The following is a 19,739-nucleotide window of genomic DNA, read 5'->3' as shown; positions in this document are numbered from 1 at the left end:
CTTCTTTACTTGGAGGGTGCCAGAGCCCTGGAACAGGCTGCTCTGAGAGGTTGTGGTGTCTCCTTCTCTGGAGACATTCAAAACTCACCTGGACACATTCCTGTGTGATCTGCTCTGGTGAATCTGCTTTAGCAGGTGGGTTGGACTAGATGATCTCCAGAGGTCCCTTCCAACCTCAACCATTCTGTGGTTCTGTGATCTTCACTGACCACTGAGGTATCCCCTACATATTTAGGAAAGTTCTGGTAATACTTTTGGAATAACCACAATCCTCTGACCGCTACTCACTCTGCAAGCAGTCAGCGTTCAGCAGGTCTTGGCACTTCTCATGGCACTTGACTCCACACTCCCCGCAGCGCATTCCCTGCCGCGCGATGCCCCACAGCAGCCCCTCGCACTCGTAGCAGTAGGTAGGAGTTGTGGCTGTCCACACTTCAAAGTTGTGCGGGGTTGTACAAGAGATGGGGTAAATTAAGGCTTGCAAGGTCTTCTTGTAGACATGAGATTTCTGAAAGGCAAGAGCACATGTAAACCAACATCCGGGAAGGTGACTGAACCTATTTTTGCTGGTTGACACATGAGTTTTAAGGGAAAAGGCATGAGCAGTGCAATAAATCTACATACTAAACATAGCCAAATTTATCAAACTCTTACAAGCTGCAGCAGAGGACACTCTTCCAAAAATGTTTCTCCAGGGATTTAAAAAAGTAGAGGAGATGGAAGAAAAGAATTAAGGTTTGTGGATGAGGAATATCTTGCAACAAGCAAGTTTCACACACTGTCCCCCATGGCAGATAGCACAGAAGGAAATGGTAAGATTACATTTTTCAGGATCATATTGACACATTAAATGTTATTTTTTATATGTTTGGTTTCTTTAAACAAATGATACAAGAAGCTTTGCATCTATATTTTTAGATATCTGTGAAGCTGGCTCTGCATCTGAGAGTGCCAAATTCCCTTAATTTGCTTACTAAAACCAAACAGGAGCCAAGCAACCCTCCCACTTACCAGCTCTTCATCTTTGAGAGATGTTCTAGTGGCCATTGCTGAGGTAATTCCGGCTTTCCGGGACTGAACCAGTGACTAAGAAGGAAGAAAGCTTGTTATTCACCATCAATATTCAGAAATGCACTGGCATTACACACCCAGAGATGCGACCAAGGGGAGTCTGTCATGCCAGACACTAAATCGGCAGTCTATTAAATCCAATGGGTTTCTTAAATGATAGCTCACATCTCAGAAGAGTCAAACGCATACTCTAAAAGGTCTCCAATTTGTTTCCATCTGCCTACAACTAGTCTTACTCTGGTAAATTTTTGTTTCTCTGGTAAGAACTGTCAGTGGAATCTGGGTTCACATCTCCACTTCCACATTCTTCTAGTAATGCCATTGCCTAAGGTCACTACCTGGGACTCAATCTTCTATATTTAACTTCATTCATATCCAAAAGGAGATTATTTCATGAGTTTTACAATGTACACAAAACCCCCAAATATCACATTGAAACAGTTACAAATAAACGGGATAAAAAAAAAAAGAACAGAGTGGGTTGGGAGCACAGGTCTGAATGTGCTGATGTAGCACATTCATTGGCCATCACTGAACAGAATGAACAGCATTTTCCCCTCAAAACTGCCTCTTTGACATCACAGTACAGTTCTGCAGCCTTGGACAGCACAGGTCAGTGCCTTTGCAGCACCTCACATTGGCATACAAAAGATTTCTTCAGCAAGTCACTCCAGTTAGATGAAGGCAGAGAAGAAAATTAAAGCTAGCAACATCTGCTTTGAAATCAAACTCCGTCAGAAACCTTCATTTATGCTCTGCTTTATGCTGCTTGAAGAGAGACTGAAAAAGTTCATTCCAGCAGTGATGGAGCAGGACAGAGTGGTGGACACACATGCAATGCAATATTGCAGGTTCAAAATAAAAAGCAAAAAAGTGGAGGCAAAATAGGGTAAAATAATTTTTGTTTCTGGTAAAGACATGGTGGATAGTCTTTAGCTCCACTTACCATGGCCTGTGAAGAGAGAAAATGAAAGCATACAAAGGAAGTAACACAAGTTAATGCCATTATTGCAAAGATTTAAGATACAAGCAGTTAGTAAGACATATTAAGCTTTCCATGCATAAGTTGGCAAAGAGAACTGCATGCATCTTTGCACAGGAATTACAGGATACAGAAATTTTGGTCCTTCAGCTGTTACAGCATTTCTCCCAAGTATGAAATTGCTGCACGTACTGAACACAGCCAACAGAAAGCCATTTGTCCCACTGAAGCCTTATTTCACTGTATCGCACAAGCATATGAAACTTGTCCTCATTACTCTCTTGGTTCTTGTGCAGAAGCCTACTGGCAATGTTGCAAATTGATTTAAAAACCCAAGCACATATGCTCGTTTATCTATCCTCTGAAATTCCAGCCTTCTGGTAAGATGCCAAACCTCACATGGACATTATAACTTCCCCTAAAGTATGTGATTTTTAGGAAAACATTTGAAAATAATGCAGGCCTAAAAATAATCAAGTATTCTGTGTAGAATAAAAAGGAAAAAGAACATGAAAAATATCTTATTTCTGCCAAATGAATGAAACTGTCTACAAAACCATAGTTCATTCTTACTCAGATTTTTCCAAGCAGAACTCCTAATCCTTTAATGTAAGAACGAATTTAACAAAACAGGAAACTTTCAGCTTCTTGAAGTGACAACGAACATTACCATATGTCAAAAAGTAAAGCCACTTGCAGTAATGGCTGTGTAGCAAAAGGAAAACAAATCTCTTACCAGATCACTGACAAGTGGAATTGGCTTTTTTTTGCGTAGATCAGGCATGCTATCGATGCCATAGAGACCACCTGCAGGCCTGGAAATTCAGGAGGGAAAAAAAAATATTAAAAATCTCACCAGCACTGAGAGAGACAGTACAGAGATGACCAAAGAGTTTCCTTAAAACATTAGTCTCCTTGCTAATATCATATTCAATGACAACGGGAAGAAACGGTTCACTGCAAATGCAACCTAATAATAAGCTGAAGTTATTAACATACTGAAAAAAGGTAATTATCCCACTCTCAGTTCTGAGCTAGCTCGAGTAGACTGGGCATGGGCCTGCAGAGCACCCAGAGCTTCAGAGTCACTGCTGCCAGGATGGAGGGTGAAGGCAGCCTCAGCACCACCACTTCTGTGGAGCACAGATTTGGCAAAAATACTTACCCAAGAGCAGAACCAGAGCTCTGTGGCAGCAATTCACACGTGGCTTAGTCTGTGGGGACTGAGCCACACATCTCTGCTTGCAGGAGAACCTTATTTTCCTTAGGGAGAGCTCAGTTTATAGTTTACTACTGGCATTGAGTGCCATGGCAGGAAAGACTTTGGAAACGTGAGAACATCCTGTCTCCAGCCCTTCTCCATCCCCCTTCTTTCCATTTAATTAATTTAGGGTTGTGGGGGTGAGGAAGGGCATGCTTTACTAGAGAAAGTGAAATCAGATGGAAGATTACACCTAAAGTGTAGAGTTATTGCTAAAAGCCATTAAGTGTTCCTCTTCTTCACATGCAACAATCCAGATGTTCCTGCTGGGTGTCAGTGGTTTGGAGGGAGCACGTCAGAGTGGATCAGCTCAAGGGCAGAGCGCTGCTACCCATCATCTTATTCTAGGCTAGAACATGCTTAATCCTGACCCTTGAGGTCCATACACTTATTAGGAAAAAACTCATATCTGAGGAGAAAAGAGATTAATTTTTATTTCTATAAAATGGACCATTTGCGGTGCTTGGCATTTCAAGCCATGTAGACTCTACATACAACAGCTGCCATTTACTGGTGGAAGTGGAGCAGAAAAAGCCATTACCCCAGCAATACTTGGAGCCTGCAGAAATAAAGCACTATAACCTGCCTCCTTCCCGATGACACCAGCCTGAATAATTGTAACTGGATCCTGCCATGCACTGGTAACACCACACGGATTTAAGCCTGTGCATGAAGAAGGTCTGTTAACTCAGCTTAAGGACCCCACATAAATCATCTGCATTCGTCTGTAAGATGCTGCTTTTTGCTATGGTTGGAAACTGAGCACACATTTCTCTGCTAGGGCCGTTCAGCCTGGAGAACAGGAGGCTGAGGGGAGACCTTATCGCTGCCTGCAACTACCTGAAAGGAGGTTGGAGCGTGGAGGGGGTTGGTCTCTTCTCCCAGGTAGCAAGTGATAGGACAAGAGGAAATGGCCTCAGGTTGTGCCAGAGGAGGTTTAGATTGGATATTAGGAAAAAAAAAAAAAAAATCTTTATGGAAAGGGCTGTCAGGCATCGGAACAGGCTGCTGAGGGAAGTGGTGGAGTCACCATCACTGGAGGTGTTTAAAAGACGTTTACATGAGGTTCTTAGGGACATGGTTTAGTGCCAGTTAGGTTATGGTTGGACTCAGTGATCCTGAGGGTCCCTTCCAACCGAAATGATAATATGATTCTATGATCCTATGCTGTCGCACCCTTCGTATTTGTTCTGAACTGAAGAAACGACCTGCGACGTGGCTCCCTCCTCCCTGCAGCAACCACCCAGCCCGCCAGGCAAAGCCCACAGCGACCGTCAGCGCTTCACTCAACCTCCCCACCTCCACGGTGCCCTCATACCTCACTAACACTAACATGGTTCCTGAAGCCTTATTCTTGGCTACAGAGACTGTAAATGAACCTTCTGCCTCCTTAGCTATTCGTTTTCACCCCATATTGTGCTGGCTTAAACCTTTTTGCCGTTGTGTGATAAACCCTCCAGCACTTTTAACTTATTTTGCTGATTTGTCACACCCCATCCAGGTGAACTGCTTTAGGACACCACAACTATAGGAAAGAGGAGTAGCGTCAAACTGTTCTTGCTGCAATAAAAGACACAAATAGAACTACCCTTTAAAAACAATCTCTTTAAAAATAATCTAGGAAAACAAATTGCCACTACAAATTTGCACCTGCCATGAAAACCACGAGGTTGGTAAGTGACAAGAGGAAACGTGCACCCCTTGGCAAAAAGGACCTACTCAAACCTGCTTTGAATACAGCCAAAAGTCAAAAAAAAAAACCACATCGAGGGTGACCAAACCTACATTGCAGCACGCCGTGTCCTAGGATGGACAAGGATGTCACAGCACAGCCTGGCACAAGGTCGTGTCAAAGAGGGAAACTGTTATATACAGAAACATGCCACAGCACTGCAGTTGTAAAACTGACTCTTTTGACGGGGTGTAGGAGGGTGACACGTCCGAGCCAGGGCTGAGCTGACAGCTGCTGCCGGCTGAACAAGCCTGTCGGGAAGGCGAGCAGTCACACGGAACCGCGCGAAGAGCTGGGGCTCTGCGGGCAGCACGAGCCGCGTCCGCACGGCAGCACCGCGCGCGGCTCCGCACCCCGACAGCACCAGCAGCAACCAGCCGCGCCTGGCCAGACCGCGCGGCTGGGAACGGGAGACGAGCTCGGACACGAGAAAGGTGAAGATTTTCAGCAGTTAATTAAAATCATTGGAATCTTTGGCCGAGAATTAGAACAGTTTTCCGATGCTATGAGAAAGATGGGGACAGACTTTTTAGCAGGGTCTGCTGAAACAGGACAAGGGGTGATGGTTTTAAACTAAAAGAGGGGCGATTCAGGTTAGACATGAGGAAGACATTTTTTACCATGAGGGTGGTGACACACTGGCCCAGGTTGCCCAGAGAAATGGTCGATGCCCCATTTCTGGAGACATTCAAGGCCAGGCTGGACGGGGCTCTGAGCAACCTGAGCTGGGTGAAGATGTCCCTGCTCATGGCAGGGGGTTGGACTAGATGACCTTTGAAGATCCCTTCCAACCCAAACTATTCTATGATTCCATGCTGTACATCCTTACAGTGAGGCTACATGCTGTTTTTACTAGAGGTTACCCACATTTCCAAGAGAGAATTCCAGAAACACTTGCCCAAGTTACATTGCAATAACCCCTTCCGGCTTGCTACAGAGAAATCCGACCCACATCAAGAAATAAGGAATATCTGCATAAAACGTTTATACTGTCAGAACTCAGTACAGTCTTGCTGGGTTTAAACATGGAATTTCATCTGCTGCCCTAAAGTTACAAACTCTTTCTGATACTCATGATACTGTTTTGGAGTAAAATAGGTGTCATACAAGACTACTCAGATGATGCCAGGAACTCCAGCACTATTTAAATCACAATACAGTTCTATTGGTAAGCTTTGGGTCAAAAATTTGTGTCAAATCACTTGAATTATGAAAGCATATGCAAAATAGAAAGGGAGAGTCTGCAAGCTGAAAACATGAAACAAAATGGTTACAAGTAAAAATCCAGAGTTAATGCTCCAGCTAAAATTCAATTACACAGCTGGGAATTTACACTTCTTTTCTACACAGCTTCCAATGATTAATTTTTTTCTAATTCAATTGAAAGCAAATTGTGAGCATAAACAAGTTATTGTGCTGGAGAAATACGGCTAGTTACAATCTAGTTTGTTGTAAAATATTTATGATAGACTGAGGTTTATGATAGAACCAGTTGTAAGCCAGACTGACAGACAGAAAGACTATCTGAAAGGTGCTTGTATTTGCCACTGAAGAGAGGTATCATATTATAGTACCTACACAGACACTCAGATGACCTGCTTTTAGCCTGTTAACATTAAAAAAAAAAAAAAAAAAAAAATCAGCAACAATTCTTAATTTACAAAATTATTCTGCTTGTTGTGCTTTCAGCTACCTCAGTCTCCTTATTCAAGCAAAACCCCTACTTTGCTTAGCAAAATTACAGTGTTTCTGCAGACCGAAGTACTGACAGTGCCTCGAATTTGCACACTGTAGCTTTATATGTAATACGGGAACTCTCCTCTGTAATGCATCTAATATTTATAGCATTATTATGGAGTTCTGTCTTGAGAAGTAAATAGCATTTCTGTATGAGATGATTTGCACTAATAGAGTATATAGATATGAGATATTATACCCAGAGACTGATCCATAAAACCAATTGTACTTTTTTTTGAAGCTATCTCTCCAGAACCAGTGATTAAAGACAGGAAGCTACCTTTAGCATTATGCTAAAAAGTGCAAATAGCTTGAAGCATGTATTCATCTTTTAATAGAAGTTTTATCACACAGATGCTTACATTAAATCTTGAAAATTTAAGCAAGTAAAGTTGGTTTGCAATGACAGAAAATTATTACTTCCTTCAAAGGACACCACTTCTCTAATCTTCACATGAAAGAAGAACTCCAAACACAAGTGCTTTAACAAACTTTGTGGCTAATAAGCCACAACGAGGCTAATGGTGGAATTAAAGGTTCCTCACCCACAACCACCTTTTCTGGAAAAACCCTTCACATGTGGGGATACAGTGAATAAGCCAAAAGTTTTTCAAAACTATATGAGCCAGTCTGTTCTGTTATAGGTCAAATAGAAAGGGAAGAAAATTACAGACTAGAGCAAACATTTCCTTGAATTGACAAAGCACATTTTTCAGTATTTCAGGACTGCAGGTGTACTCATCTTTCAGACCTGGAAATAATTTTGTGCGCAGGAACCAATAAACTCAGCACATTGTCTCCTTGTTAAAGCATGAAAAGGTGCTGTTTATGGTCAGATTAAATCACTGTCTTCTGCTCCTGCTAATTGCCACTTCTCCAGCAGTCTGCTCAGCGAAGTCACAGGCTCCTCAGGGAAGTGCGGGGTTACCAGGCAGCCCCACACATTCGCGGGTGTGGAAGATGCTTTGTGGGAACACAACACCACAGAACAACGGCTACAAAAGCAGAAAGCCGTGTAATGAAGCCTCTGATTTAACATTGCATTTTATTAGGGAAGCTTCCTAAAGTAGTGTGAGAATTAACTTAGGCGTGTAGCAAGCCAACCTCTTGCTGAGATTTCAGGGCAAATCTGCTGCCACGCCAGCTCCTAACGAGTGCACCACCACCAAGCTGTATCACCCTAATCACATACCTAGCAGCTTGTAAAATGTGTCATTGTCTTTTCTTTTTTTTCCCAGAGAGGATTCTAGGGAAGCTACCATGCTGGTGCCTATTATGCAGAGTGTCATGATAGAATTACACACAATCAAAATTTGTCTGCTTCATTTGCTGCAAGTAGCGCATTGCAGAGAGAATGCACGGCCTCTCACTCTCACCTGTGCAAAAGAGGCATGATGATCCCTGCTTTAAAAATTACAAACTGCAATGATTGCCAGAGTTACCGCAGTTTTGACTACTACAGTGACTGTAGAGATCATTGCAAAGATGATTCTTCTAAGAGCAAAAGACAATCCTTCTGAGCTACTCTTTCCCTTCCCTGGTGCCATCAGTGACTGATTCAGGAAAAAGACCACCTGTGATGTTCAGCAAGGATTATTTAATACTACTGCCATAAGCACTTGCCACCACCATATCAGACAATACATATTGCAGCTATAACCTTATTCTTAACCACAGACCTCCTGAAGAGCTGCACAGCCCACCTCCAGCTGCTTAAAAGGAGACTCTGAAACAGAACAGCAGCCTGGGCCTAAGTGCGGCACGGTCACTTGATTCTTCCTGGAAACAGCCATTAAAACCATCAGAAGTGCTGCTTCTACCTAGGTTGAGCTGCAGACCTCAAACTGCACTGTAATTATAAACACAGGGAAACAAGGTCTCAAAATTCCACTTACCCTCCTTTGAGCCAGGGTGGTTTTGATGGATCAGCCTCATCTTGACCCTTAAATAGGGGACGGTAAAAGAACAACATGAAATTAGTTACTGAAAACATCAGAAGAAGTATTCAGGTTATATTCTGAGGAAAGGATAACAGACAACACTGCATGCAGGCAAAATGCATACAGAAACTTATTCAAGCACCTTCAACAACCAGCACATCAGGACAAGTCACACAGACACAGACAGGCTATGTGATTTCACTGAACACCTAGAACCAGGACCAGAAGAGCCTGTTCAGTGCACCCCTTCTTTCAAAAGGCAGGCTCAAAGGCCAGCTTTTTGGGTTTTTTTCTCCCCAACCCAACAAAAGCGTGAGTTATCAGAGAGCTCCTGTTACTGCAGGTCCCCACTTACATGATCATGGTCATAATGAGGTTGTTATAAATTAAAAGCACCTGTATGAAATGCAAAAATGACTGATCAACATGAAACTTTGTACAAATATTTGTGAGCTTTGTTCATGGTCAAATGCAAAGACTCTTTAGCCATCTAAGCAGGGAGGTCCCATTGCAGCTCTAGTCATTCATATACAAGTATTTAATTTCCAACGGGTGTCAAACAAGGGCCATCACTTGCAAGATGACTGCAGATGAACTGGGATCTCACAGTATGATGGAAAACACCACAGACTGCAATATGAAGACTCATATTCATGAATTTAAACCATGTTCTTGTGCTCATATTAAGAGTGTATTTATAGAGCTATGTTTTGTTTCTTTGAAAATCTTCAGCATACTGATTAAAGCTGTGGAGTGTTTAAACACTTGCAATGTACCTGGAGAAAACAAAAGGTTTTGGATAAGGGGGAAATGGATTACACTATAACTGGAAACCTTTTGTTCCAGCTTCATACATTCTCCTATGCTCCCTGAAAGAAAAGCTGGTTTCAAATAGGAGTAAACAAGACATGCTGCTAATAGCTAACACTCCAACCTCCGATAATTATGTGTGCTAAGAGTATACAGAGGCTGTAACATGCACACAGCGGAAAACAAAGTAGTTTCAGCAATAGGACTTGCAACCTGAGAATCACCATAAAGTAAAGGACTATCTGTCAGGAAATAAGCTCCAGTTTTATGCAAGGTAAAAGAGCACAGCCCTGAAAGAAAGATCCATTTATTTCGTCCTGTGCTTTGGATGAGCTGTGCAACTTTGGGTGTTCACAGGTGACTTACGAGGTACAACAAGAAGAGCAGAAACAATGAATGAAAATTACTTTGTATCTGAGGCCACTATTTGCACAGCAGGAAAACTCCAAACTTTTTATTACTTATTCCTACAAGTCCAGGGCTAGGCAGATCTGAATGGACACTCCAGCTTTTCTATGTAATCATATAGGCCTGTAGAGCGGGCAGGAACCCAAGCCCATGATCCAGAGAAGATTTAACAAAGCAAATGCAACCAGATCCTTCAGAGCACACAAGGGAGGACATCTCTACCTTTGCTTTTGAACACCTAAAAGAGCTGCAGGCAGAAGGCAATCTTAAAACAGAACATAATTTTATACTGGACCGAGCACGACACAAGTCGGTTCAGCTGTACTGGATGACAAAAAATGACAAACACAGCAACATTTGCTGTTAAAAGGAATTAGTGCAACGGGATTTTCAATCCTCTAAATATAAGAGGCCAATATTTGAGACATTAACTAGATCATAAATAGTGCAGGCAATACTGCAGCCAGGAGACCACAAGAGTGTCAAGAACCCTTTTCAGGGGAAGAAGATCAGGGGAAGGATGTTATCGAACTGAGCAACAACCATTTCCTACAGGCAGCCACAAGACAACAGAGAATGCTGGGGAGTGTGGATGCAGGGAAGGGCAGAAAGAGTCATCATGAAACAAACCTCCATCATCTCCCACATTTCGAGACATGCCAAGTTAAAATTGCCAAGAGTTCAGACAAACTGTACTTCTGTTCATTTATCTTAATTCATTTTGCCAACCCTTTTAGACTTGCAAATAAAAAAGAAAACAAGAGAAGAGGAAGAGATTCTCTAGGGTCAATATTAAAAACCATCTGGGTACAACAGCACAAAACAGAAGGAAGAGCTTTCAGTGACAATATTGATGCAGGGGCAAGGCAGGTGATGGCTGCGTGGAAACAGGAGCCATCACCTGCTGAAAGCAAAGCAAAGAGGTAATTTGCTCCAGGCAGCATTCTCCCTGAGTAAATGCCAAGAGAACCAGCACCTGACATCCATCAAATGAGGGCTGATGCCTTAATACCGTAGAAGAGACAATGCAATACCCACAGTTAAGGTGTGTGGGGGAAGGAGGAAAATGTGATCTAGACTAGCACAGGCTCATTATCGGCTTCAATGGCTTGAAAGGCTTCAGAGAAAACATGAAGGAAACAATTAACATGGAGGGAACTGGAAAACAGGAAAAATATCATACAGGGTACACCAGTTTTTGAACACATTTTTTGTTTGACAAAGCAACCATTTTTCTTTAGACCATAAAACAAATTATCGACTGAATTTTCATTTCAATAAACAACTTCTGATGCAATGCCATGTGAGGTTAACGCGGCCGGATAAGCAGAGAAGGAGTAGGGAGCTTTAAGGTGGGTAAACAAGTAACTGTTGCTGAGCCAGCCATGGACAACGCAATAAGGAAGCTGGTGGGAGTAAGCAGGATCTGCTGATAAAATCTGCTGATGACAAACACCGGAGAATCACTGAAACAGAACTCAGATGCCCAGTGGAAAGAACCGATGTCAGTGAAGATTGCACCAACAGAGGATTAAACGTAGTACAAACGGCAAGGTCAGAGCCCCAGGGCTTGCTGTGCATTTGACTGCATACAAGGTGTTCCTCAGTGGAGAAACACATGTGACAATGGACTTGAATTCCAGTCATCACATGAGCCACCATGATGCAGCCACGTAAGGAGACAGCAGCTTCCACAGAGTATGTCCAGTGAAATGTCTTCATAGAAACAAAAGCATAAATACCACTGCACTGTGCTGGCAAGACTCTCTCAGAAAGGTGTATATAATCTTTTCATTCTATATCAAAATTAAAGAATTCACACAGGAAAATGGCAAAAGCAGCATGAGGATGGAAACACAATTCTGCAGGACGAGAACAGGACAGCTCGCTTATGGTAGCAAAAAGAACCTTTTTCTGTGCTGATTCAGTAGATAGGAGAACATACTGCTTGAAGAAGAACTGCAGCTAAATACAAATGGAAGATGAAAATTCCAAGGTGTCTAACCATGACAGTTGTGTAGTAGCCTGTCAAGAGGAGAAGCAGACACCAAACCTAACCACTTTTAAAGGAGGAAACTGTGCACTAATGCCACAATACCACACAGTGGCAGAGGGCTGGCAGTCACCAAGGACTCCTCCACAGTCCCTTGTCACACTGACACATGCACTCAAAGAGCCAGAGGCTGTAGCACCAACGAGTGTTGGCATGAGGGTTAACAGGGTCCAGACACCTCTGGGAGTGCCAGTTAAAGTAATCCATAGTTTACACCACTGCTGCGGGTAGGAACACTTTGTACATTCATTTCCGTTCAAAGAAAGCAAATGGCAATGCCATCTAGATGGATTTGCTGCAGCTGGGCAGATTCCCACCCTCTGAAGGCAGCACTTGCACCAGGACACGGGAGGACTCCAGCAGCTGCTCTGGGTCTTGTCCCCAGACACGGATCTGCTGGAGTTGAGCCCACGACGACAGCCTGGCTCGCTTAGAGCCTGGGCAAGCGGAGGAAACAATGGGCAGAACTGTGAGGGGTTATAGCCCTGTCCTTCCCAAAACAAATGGGAGAGCAAAGGGCAAGCAGACACGTTTAACATCTGGACATCCACACGCTGCCTATGACAGAAAGTGTTTTGCTGGCTTACACTTCACTTCTCTGCACAGCTCTGCTGCTTGACCTCTCTGTTAAAGCAGCCAGACCAGCCTGGAGCCAAATTTATTTTTTTTTAATCTCCAGTAAGCACATAAAGCAGCAATGAAAAGATGGAGAAGTAAACATGTAAACAAAACAGCCCAACACACCTCTATGCAATTTTTTTTTTTTTCTGATGCTGATGGATGACAGTTTTACACCTCTGGTCCAACAAATACCTTCAGCTGGGAAAGTGCTTGTCACCCCTAGTAATGCAATATATTCATTCACAGTAAAGCACGCTGCAATCAGTTGCTGAAAGGTCTTTTCCAAGTAACTGAAGTTTCTTATCAACCAAGAACCAGTTAGCAAAATAATGCATAGATTTAATACCCTGGATTAAACAAGTCAACAGACATGATCATTTAAGGCACAGTATTCAGTCACAGGGAAAGCAATGTCTAACAGGAGTTTTGCTCACTCAACAAAAGCAGCAGCTGGGCTTACAAGTAATTTGAGAAGTTATTTAACCAAGCTGAAATTTGTGGATTTCACAGTTTCTCTCGCACACAATAAGATGTTTCAATGGACAGAACAACTACATACTTCTGTAGAAAAGAAAGTCCATAGAATGGACAGAGAGGCATATTTAAAAAAAAACCAAAATCAAGTCTGGAGCAGCACAAAGAAAAGGAAGAACATCCTCCGATCTGTTAGCCCTCTCCATACAAATGCATCTTTCCACATAAAAGGCTTTCTAACAATGTTACCTTCCATCACATTTAAGTATTGTGTCCAGCACATTATCCTCTTAGATAAAAAACATATGTAAAACATGGAAAGCTGCTTTATTTAAACATATAGAGAAAAAAACCAATAATGACTTTTTATTTGTTTTGATCATCATCCTAACTTCTTGTCAAATACCATGCTTCATTATTAAACCTCAAAGATCTCAATTTATCTATAGATTAATCTGAATCAGGCTAAAACAAGGAGCAATTGTTTTCACTGTCTAAATTACACTTCTGGTCATGTCTAATTAGACCATCTCTTCAAGGGTATTAGCAGAATCAGAATGAACTAAATCATCCCATGTAAACTAGTTGGTCTCGTGGTTCAATGTCTTCAATGACTCAAGTATTCTACATTTTACACTGAATCCAAAGCTGTAACAAGAGAAGGGATTATTTAAATTCACTGTATTCTGCAACAATATCAATTTAAATAATGACCAAAGAGCCCCCAAGGAAGCTCCTTCCACCTGATGTATCTTCCGTAACAGTTTTCCAGCTGCCAGATGAGCAGCTTAAAGGAGGCTGCAGAGTTTTTGCACTGAAGCCAGAAAACGACAGAATTTGACACCGACATTTGACATTGGATACGTCTGCATTCCTGAAAAAGCATTAATGGGCAGGCATTTACAGTAAGAATGAAACAAAACTGCTAATACATGAGCCAATAAAGCTTAGAAATGCAAATTCATCCAACTTAAAGGATGAGATCTGCACAGAGGCCCAAAAGCCATGCAACATTCAGCCTGCTCCAGGGAGCTGATTTATCTGGATTCACAGAGTCAGGGAGAGGCAGAAGCATAGCAGGCACTGAATCCACACTGCACAGATTCCAGAAAATACAAAATTCGAGAATCCAAGAGCCAGAATTTGTTCTATATGAGGTACAGTTGCAAACACAAACTAAGATGTTACACAGCAGCCAAGAAAAAAAATTCTGTGGATCCTCTTACGCGTAAAGTTACCTGTTGCTCACAGTGTGATAAACAGGCAAATGTTCAACGAGTGGAGAGGTAATAGCTGTAGGCATTGAGGGAAAAGTCCTGCCCTTTTCAGGAGGTGCAAGACCCTGCTCAAAGCAAAGCGCAGCCTGTAGCTTGCTAAAAAGGCATGGGATCTGCAGCAGACATCGCCCACCATCCACAGTCTTGCTTAATCTCAGTATTATAGCCCAGAGTGGTATTTTTTTACTTTAATTACTGTAAGTGTACGAACCAAGATAGACATGGAATGAAATAACACAACTGAGGAAAAATGAGGAAACACTTGGTTTAAACAAGATGCATAAAGAAGAAAACCAGAAACGACAAGATAAACAATTTGTACTCTGCTAACGTGGTGCCTGTGCACATTACACACACCCCACCGAGCACCAAAGGGAGGAGATCACTCCAAGCATTCATGTTTTCCTCTTTGTACAATGTCATACGCACTGAACAGACTCGTACACAGTGTTAACAACTCCTCTGACAACCATAACATGCTAAACTGAATCTCAGCGCCTCAGCGGGAGCCACTGGCTACATGAAGACAAGGCATGCAGACACAGAAGTTTCAGAAAGAGATGCTGGTTACAAGGGACAACATGTACAACCTGGAGCTCTCCTCTACCTCCTTCTGTGAGGGGAAAAAAAAAAAAGAGAGAAAAGAAGGAGAGGAACAAAAGTTAATAGACCAGATTTCTGCCATGAGCTCTGTAACATTTCAGAAAGCGGGGTAAACATTTGCTGCAAGTTGATAAAATATTTGTGCAGCGGAGAGTTTTCCCATGTGCTTCCTGGGACATGCACCAGTTAATTAATCTCTACCAATTAATCTTGAGTTAAACTAACCGAATTTTATCCATAACTGCACATGCATTAGAACATATGCTTTCAAGAGCTGATTTTTAGAGTTACAGTTCCTGTTTTGTTAATTCAAGAATTTTAAGTAGTCTTAATGCAGAATTGGAGTTGCTATTTACCACACTGGAAAGAGAACCTGTATTTATTATGGAGAGGAACAGATTTGGTCTCCCTTCCCCCAGACTGCATCCACTGCCTGTGTCTGAAGCATCTCCCCCCTGCTTCCCTCCTCGCCCCTGTACATTTTGCCCGTTAAGAGGAAACTGGTCGCTCCCACGGAACACATTTTGCTTTTGCAAATACCATAACGCAAGAAAGATATCTTCTGGTTTTACAGATCTAGGCAATTCTCCTTTGAGGAAAAAAAAAAAATATCCAGAAGCCACCTACAGTAAATCTCATGTTTATGGATAGGAAACTTCAAGGCTAGTACAGTTATATGAGAGTCATGCTCAAAACTCCCCATACAGACATGACATTTTTTAAGTCTTCCAAACAGATAATATAAGAAGAATCATAGAATGCATAGAAGAATCATATTATTCATCTGCATATGAAAGATGGAGGAGAAGGAATATCTTCATGGCAACAAGGGCCACTCAAATTGGTTTAAAAGCTAAAATAGTTTTCAAAGTTACTGTCTATATGGGTGTAATTACACACATGCAATCACTAAGACAGGAAAACAGAAAAGCTATTTTAACTCAGTCACTAAGGAGAAGTCAAATTACTTTAGCAAATTAAGTGCTGAATTGCAGCTAAAATAAAAAGCCTACTTTCCACCTTATGACATGCCCACATGGATCCTGATCAGGGAGAAAAGCCTCTGGACTGCCTGCAGGCCTCTCTGTGAGCTAACGGAGGAGAAAACACAAGCAGCAGGCCATCACAGAATCACAGAATGTCAGGGATTGGAAGGGACCTCAAAAGATCATCCAGTCCAATCCCCCCGCCGGAGCAGGAACACCCAGATGAGGTTACACAGGAAGGTGTCCAGGCGGGTTGGAATGTCTGCAGAGAAGGAGAATCCACAATCTCCCTGGGCAGCCTGTTCCAGTGTCTGTCACCCTCACCATGAAGAAGTTTCTTCTCATATTAAAGTGGAACCTCCTGTGCTCCAGTTTGTACCCACTGCCCCTTGTCCTATCATTGGTTGTCACCGAGAAGAGCCTGGCTCCATCCTCGTGACACTCACCCTTTGTCTTCAGCATTGATGTCTTCTGTGTGAGAGCTGGTGCTGCAGCACTGCCATGTCCTGACAATCACCTCTGCACACACCTGCCGGCCTGGACAAGCTGAGAAAACCCAGAGGCCACCCCAGACTCAGGTGGGAACAGGCTTTTTTGGGCACAGACACTTCTGACTGTTCCCCCTGAAAGTGATTTTCTATACCATCCTTCTACCTGTCCTTCTATTAAAAAAAGCCTTCCCACCCAGGCAGCCCCAATTCCACTGCAAGTTCTCTGGTTTTCTCCTCCTTTTCGCACAGTCACCCTAAACACTTCAAACCCAAGACCAGCCTCTCTTGACTTGATCCCTGGAGTTGCTTCAGTGTGTCCCAGGCAGACCCAGGCTCCCCTCATTCTCGGTTCTTTATCTCCTTTGCATCTGAACCAGGTTCCTCCCTGATGTCTCCTGTGAAGTATCTGAGTGCAGAAGATGCAGAAGACTTGGACTCGTGTCCCCTCTCAGGTCTGCCAGAGCTCTCAGTCGTGCCGAGCAGGGAAAGCCCCGCTTTAGCCCCCGGCTGGAAAACACTGAGGACAGATGGAGTCCCTGGCAGCGCAACAGCTCAACTGTAGCAAGCTACCAGCGAGCATATGCAAACTACGCACTTCTCAAAAGCTTATTCACTTCGCTCATTTGGGGTTGATTTGCCACGGAAAAATCCTTGACACAGACTAGCATTGCCAAATTTTAAGGCCTGAGGGCACTAGAGCTTCTCAATGTAGGTCAAACTTATTTTTACACAAAGGCAAAGCAATAAATCTTACAGTAGATTCATTTTTCAAAGGAAAAAAAATATTATTTTGGCTTACATTCCATACACATCTTTGATTTCTGAGCCCCTTCAGTTTTCAGCTGCTAAGGACAGATTCAGGCCAAATATAAAGTTTGTCAAAGTTCTGAGCAACTGCAGACAAAGATTTAAAATCTTCTGATTATGTCTCATTACAGCAGGTGTGCTCACAGCATCACCAACACTGAATAACGTGGTTAAACCCCAGCCACAGAATTCTTTCACCCTTACACTTTTGAGCAATCAATTTACATCTACAAAAATCACTACCACTTCAGGGATTATTTTAAACATAAACAAAGTCAAACTATCTCCATCTTCACTCATGCTTTTTTTTCTGCCCTTTTTCTCAAATTAAAATTTTGAAAGCTTGCTCAGATTTTCAGGGGATATTTTTTTTTTTTTCTCTTTTGACTTCAAATTAAACACAACAATTATTTACATGCATCTGCCAAGTTCTAAATTGTTCCAGTAATTTGCATCTGCGTACAACTATAAATAATTTAAACCTTTATGCCAGCGCATCATCTCTGATTCACCAAAACACACAGATTTACCAACACCTTCAAAGTTATCATCCATTCCTTTGCTGCAGGCTGCTGCCAAACACATTTAATAAAATACCTTCAACTGAACTTTCAAGCAGGCATGAGTAATACGGTGGTTCAGGCTCAGAACCAAAAAGCTAGCAGGCAGAACACGGTTTTCAGTGGACCTGACCCAGGAAGTTAAAAGCCTATTAAGAACAAATCATATTTTTCAAGTAGTTCATAAACACTCGTCTGCAGCTGGGGAAAAAAAAAGCAAACCAACAACTTCCCATTGCATTCTGAGTATGACGCTTTTTCCAAAGGAAGAAAATAAGAACTTGGCTCAAACTTACTTTATGTTGAGTACAGTGCCAAAACAACCCTATTTCAAACCAAGCGAGTATATGATTAATTTTGCCCTGCTCTACAGCCCTTGGCAAGACTGTCAGCCCCTTCTCTCGCTCCGGCTACTGCCAAGTATTTATCCACCCACCGCTTCCTTGCCCATTTGCTCTGTTCTCTGCGAGTGCTGCTGCTTTGATTGTGTCCCTCAACCTCCACCCAGGAGGGTCACCTCTGCCCAGTGCCCCTGATGGTCCCTCCAGGGTTTCTTCCAAGTTGTCTCCTACTTCTCATCCCTTACCCAGTGCTTTCCACTACCCTTGACTTCTTGAGACACCTCCTGTCTCTCAGAGCACATTTCCTACATCGTGATTTCAACCCGTGCTTATTGTTGTAACCTCAGTTGTCCTGTCTGTAAGTACAGATGCACCTTTAGGCAAGTGTCACACAAGCATCAACTCTTCGTCCCATCACTAGATGATGTTCAGGGGAACCGAACCAGGGAGGCTCAGGAATGACAGTCCATACTGGAGCTGGATTTAAGGGACCAAAGTCCAGCTGTGATCTCCCTCCTCCTGACTGTTTTGGCTATTTCTCGCCTTGTGGACATGTCTGTCCTGCTCAAATTCTGCTGAGATGAGCAGCTTCCCCTCACTTTCAGAAACAGGTTTTCAGTACTTTTGTTGCACTGTGGCAAATGCTAATCCAAACCACTGTTTGCTCCCTCGTGTCCTAAAATTAGGACCTACGTCCAGGACTTGTGTGCTACACAAACACTACCAAAAAAAAAAAAGGATAAAAACCCCACAAAAACAGATTTCCGAATTAAAAACAATTTCATCTGTACTATCTGCACTTTAGTAATCTAAACATTCCCTTGAAAGACAAAAATATGCATGTATCTGTGCCAAGCTTGCTAACAAATCCTAGTGTTTCACTCATTAAAAACCTATTGTTTCAATCAAGTCTACACTAAGGACCTACAACATAGGAAAGCGAAGAGCTGGTTAAAAGCTTTATGATCTGCAAAACTGAGAAGGTCACTGGCGCAGAAGTCAAATACAGATTGACAGATTGCTTCTTCACAGTCACTGGAAAAGACATTTGGAGCAGGACAACTCTTTCAATGTGAAAAAAGAGCACTCTGATTATTCTGACTAGCTTTTATGACTGCAAGAAGAAAAGTGAACAAAATAGTTGGTACAGGAAGGCTTAGAATAAGGATGTGAAGACTTAACGCTGTAGTTCCAATATCTACCTCTCTTTAAACTATCAAGCCTCTTCCCTTAACTGTGTAGTGATTTGGACAGAGGTGACACTGAGAAAGTTTTCTCCCTGCCTGGAGAGGAAGGGGGCAGATGGACCTATATTTCAAGGTTAGGTTTTATTTTACCAAACTGTGGCCTATTCAAAACGTGGCCCATTCCAAATATGTCAGTCATTTCTACCTCCCACATGCTCAGGAATGGCTTAACCAGCACTTCTCCACATCTGCTGTGGTCAAACACTTCGTTATCTGTGCTGGCAATAAGGGATGTAGCTCCACAGAAATGGAAAGTTTCTCATCTCATGGACAAGTTATGGAAACAACACCAAAACACGGGTCTCAACTTTTTTACTTTTATTTTTAAAGGTCTCCAC

At 42.5% G+C, this 19,739-nt stretch overlaps 1 protein-coding gene across 3 annotated transcripts in view; it reads right to left on the bottom strand.

The window, feature by feature from the left end:
* UNC13B (unc-13 homolog B) overlaps positions 1-19,739 on the bottom strand; it is a 222,371-nt gene that overhangs the window by 84,169 nt on the left and 118,463 nt on the right. For all 3 annotated transcript variants that reach the window (XM_065657786.1, XM_065657787.1, XM_065657788.1), the window contains exons 11-14: positions 8,679-8,725; positions 2,790-2,868; positions 1,012-1,086; positions 289-508 (exon numbers count right to left, since the gene is read on the bottom strand). In XM_065657786.1, the coding sequence (XP_065513858.1) occupies positions 289-508; positions 1,012-1,086; positions 2,790-2,868; positions 8,679-8,725 (421 nt within the window). The remainder of the gene's footprint in view (positions 1-288; positions 509-1,011; positions 1,087-2,789; positions 2,869-8,678; positions 8,726-19,739) is intronic.

Source organism: Caloenas nicobarica, chromosome Z (assembly GCF_036013445.1).
Source record: "Caloenas nicobarica isolate bCalNic1 chromosome Z, bCalNic1.hap1, whole genome shotgun sequence".
NCBI lineage: Eukaryota > Metazoa > Chordata > Aves > Columbiformes > Columbidae > Caloenas > Caloenas nicobarica.
The sequence above is the reverse complement of the archived record's forward strand: the minus strand, read 5'-3'. Positions and strand labels throughout refer to the sequence as shown.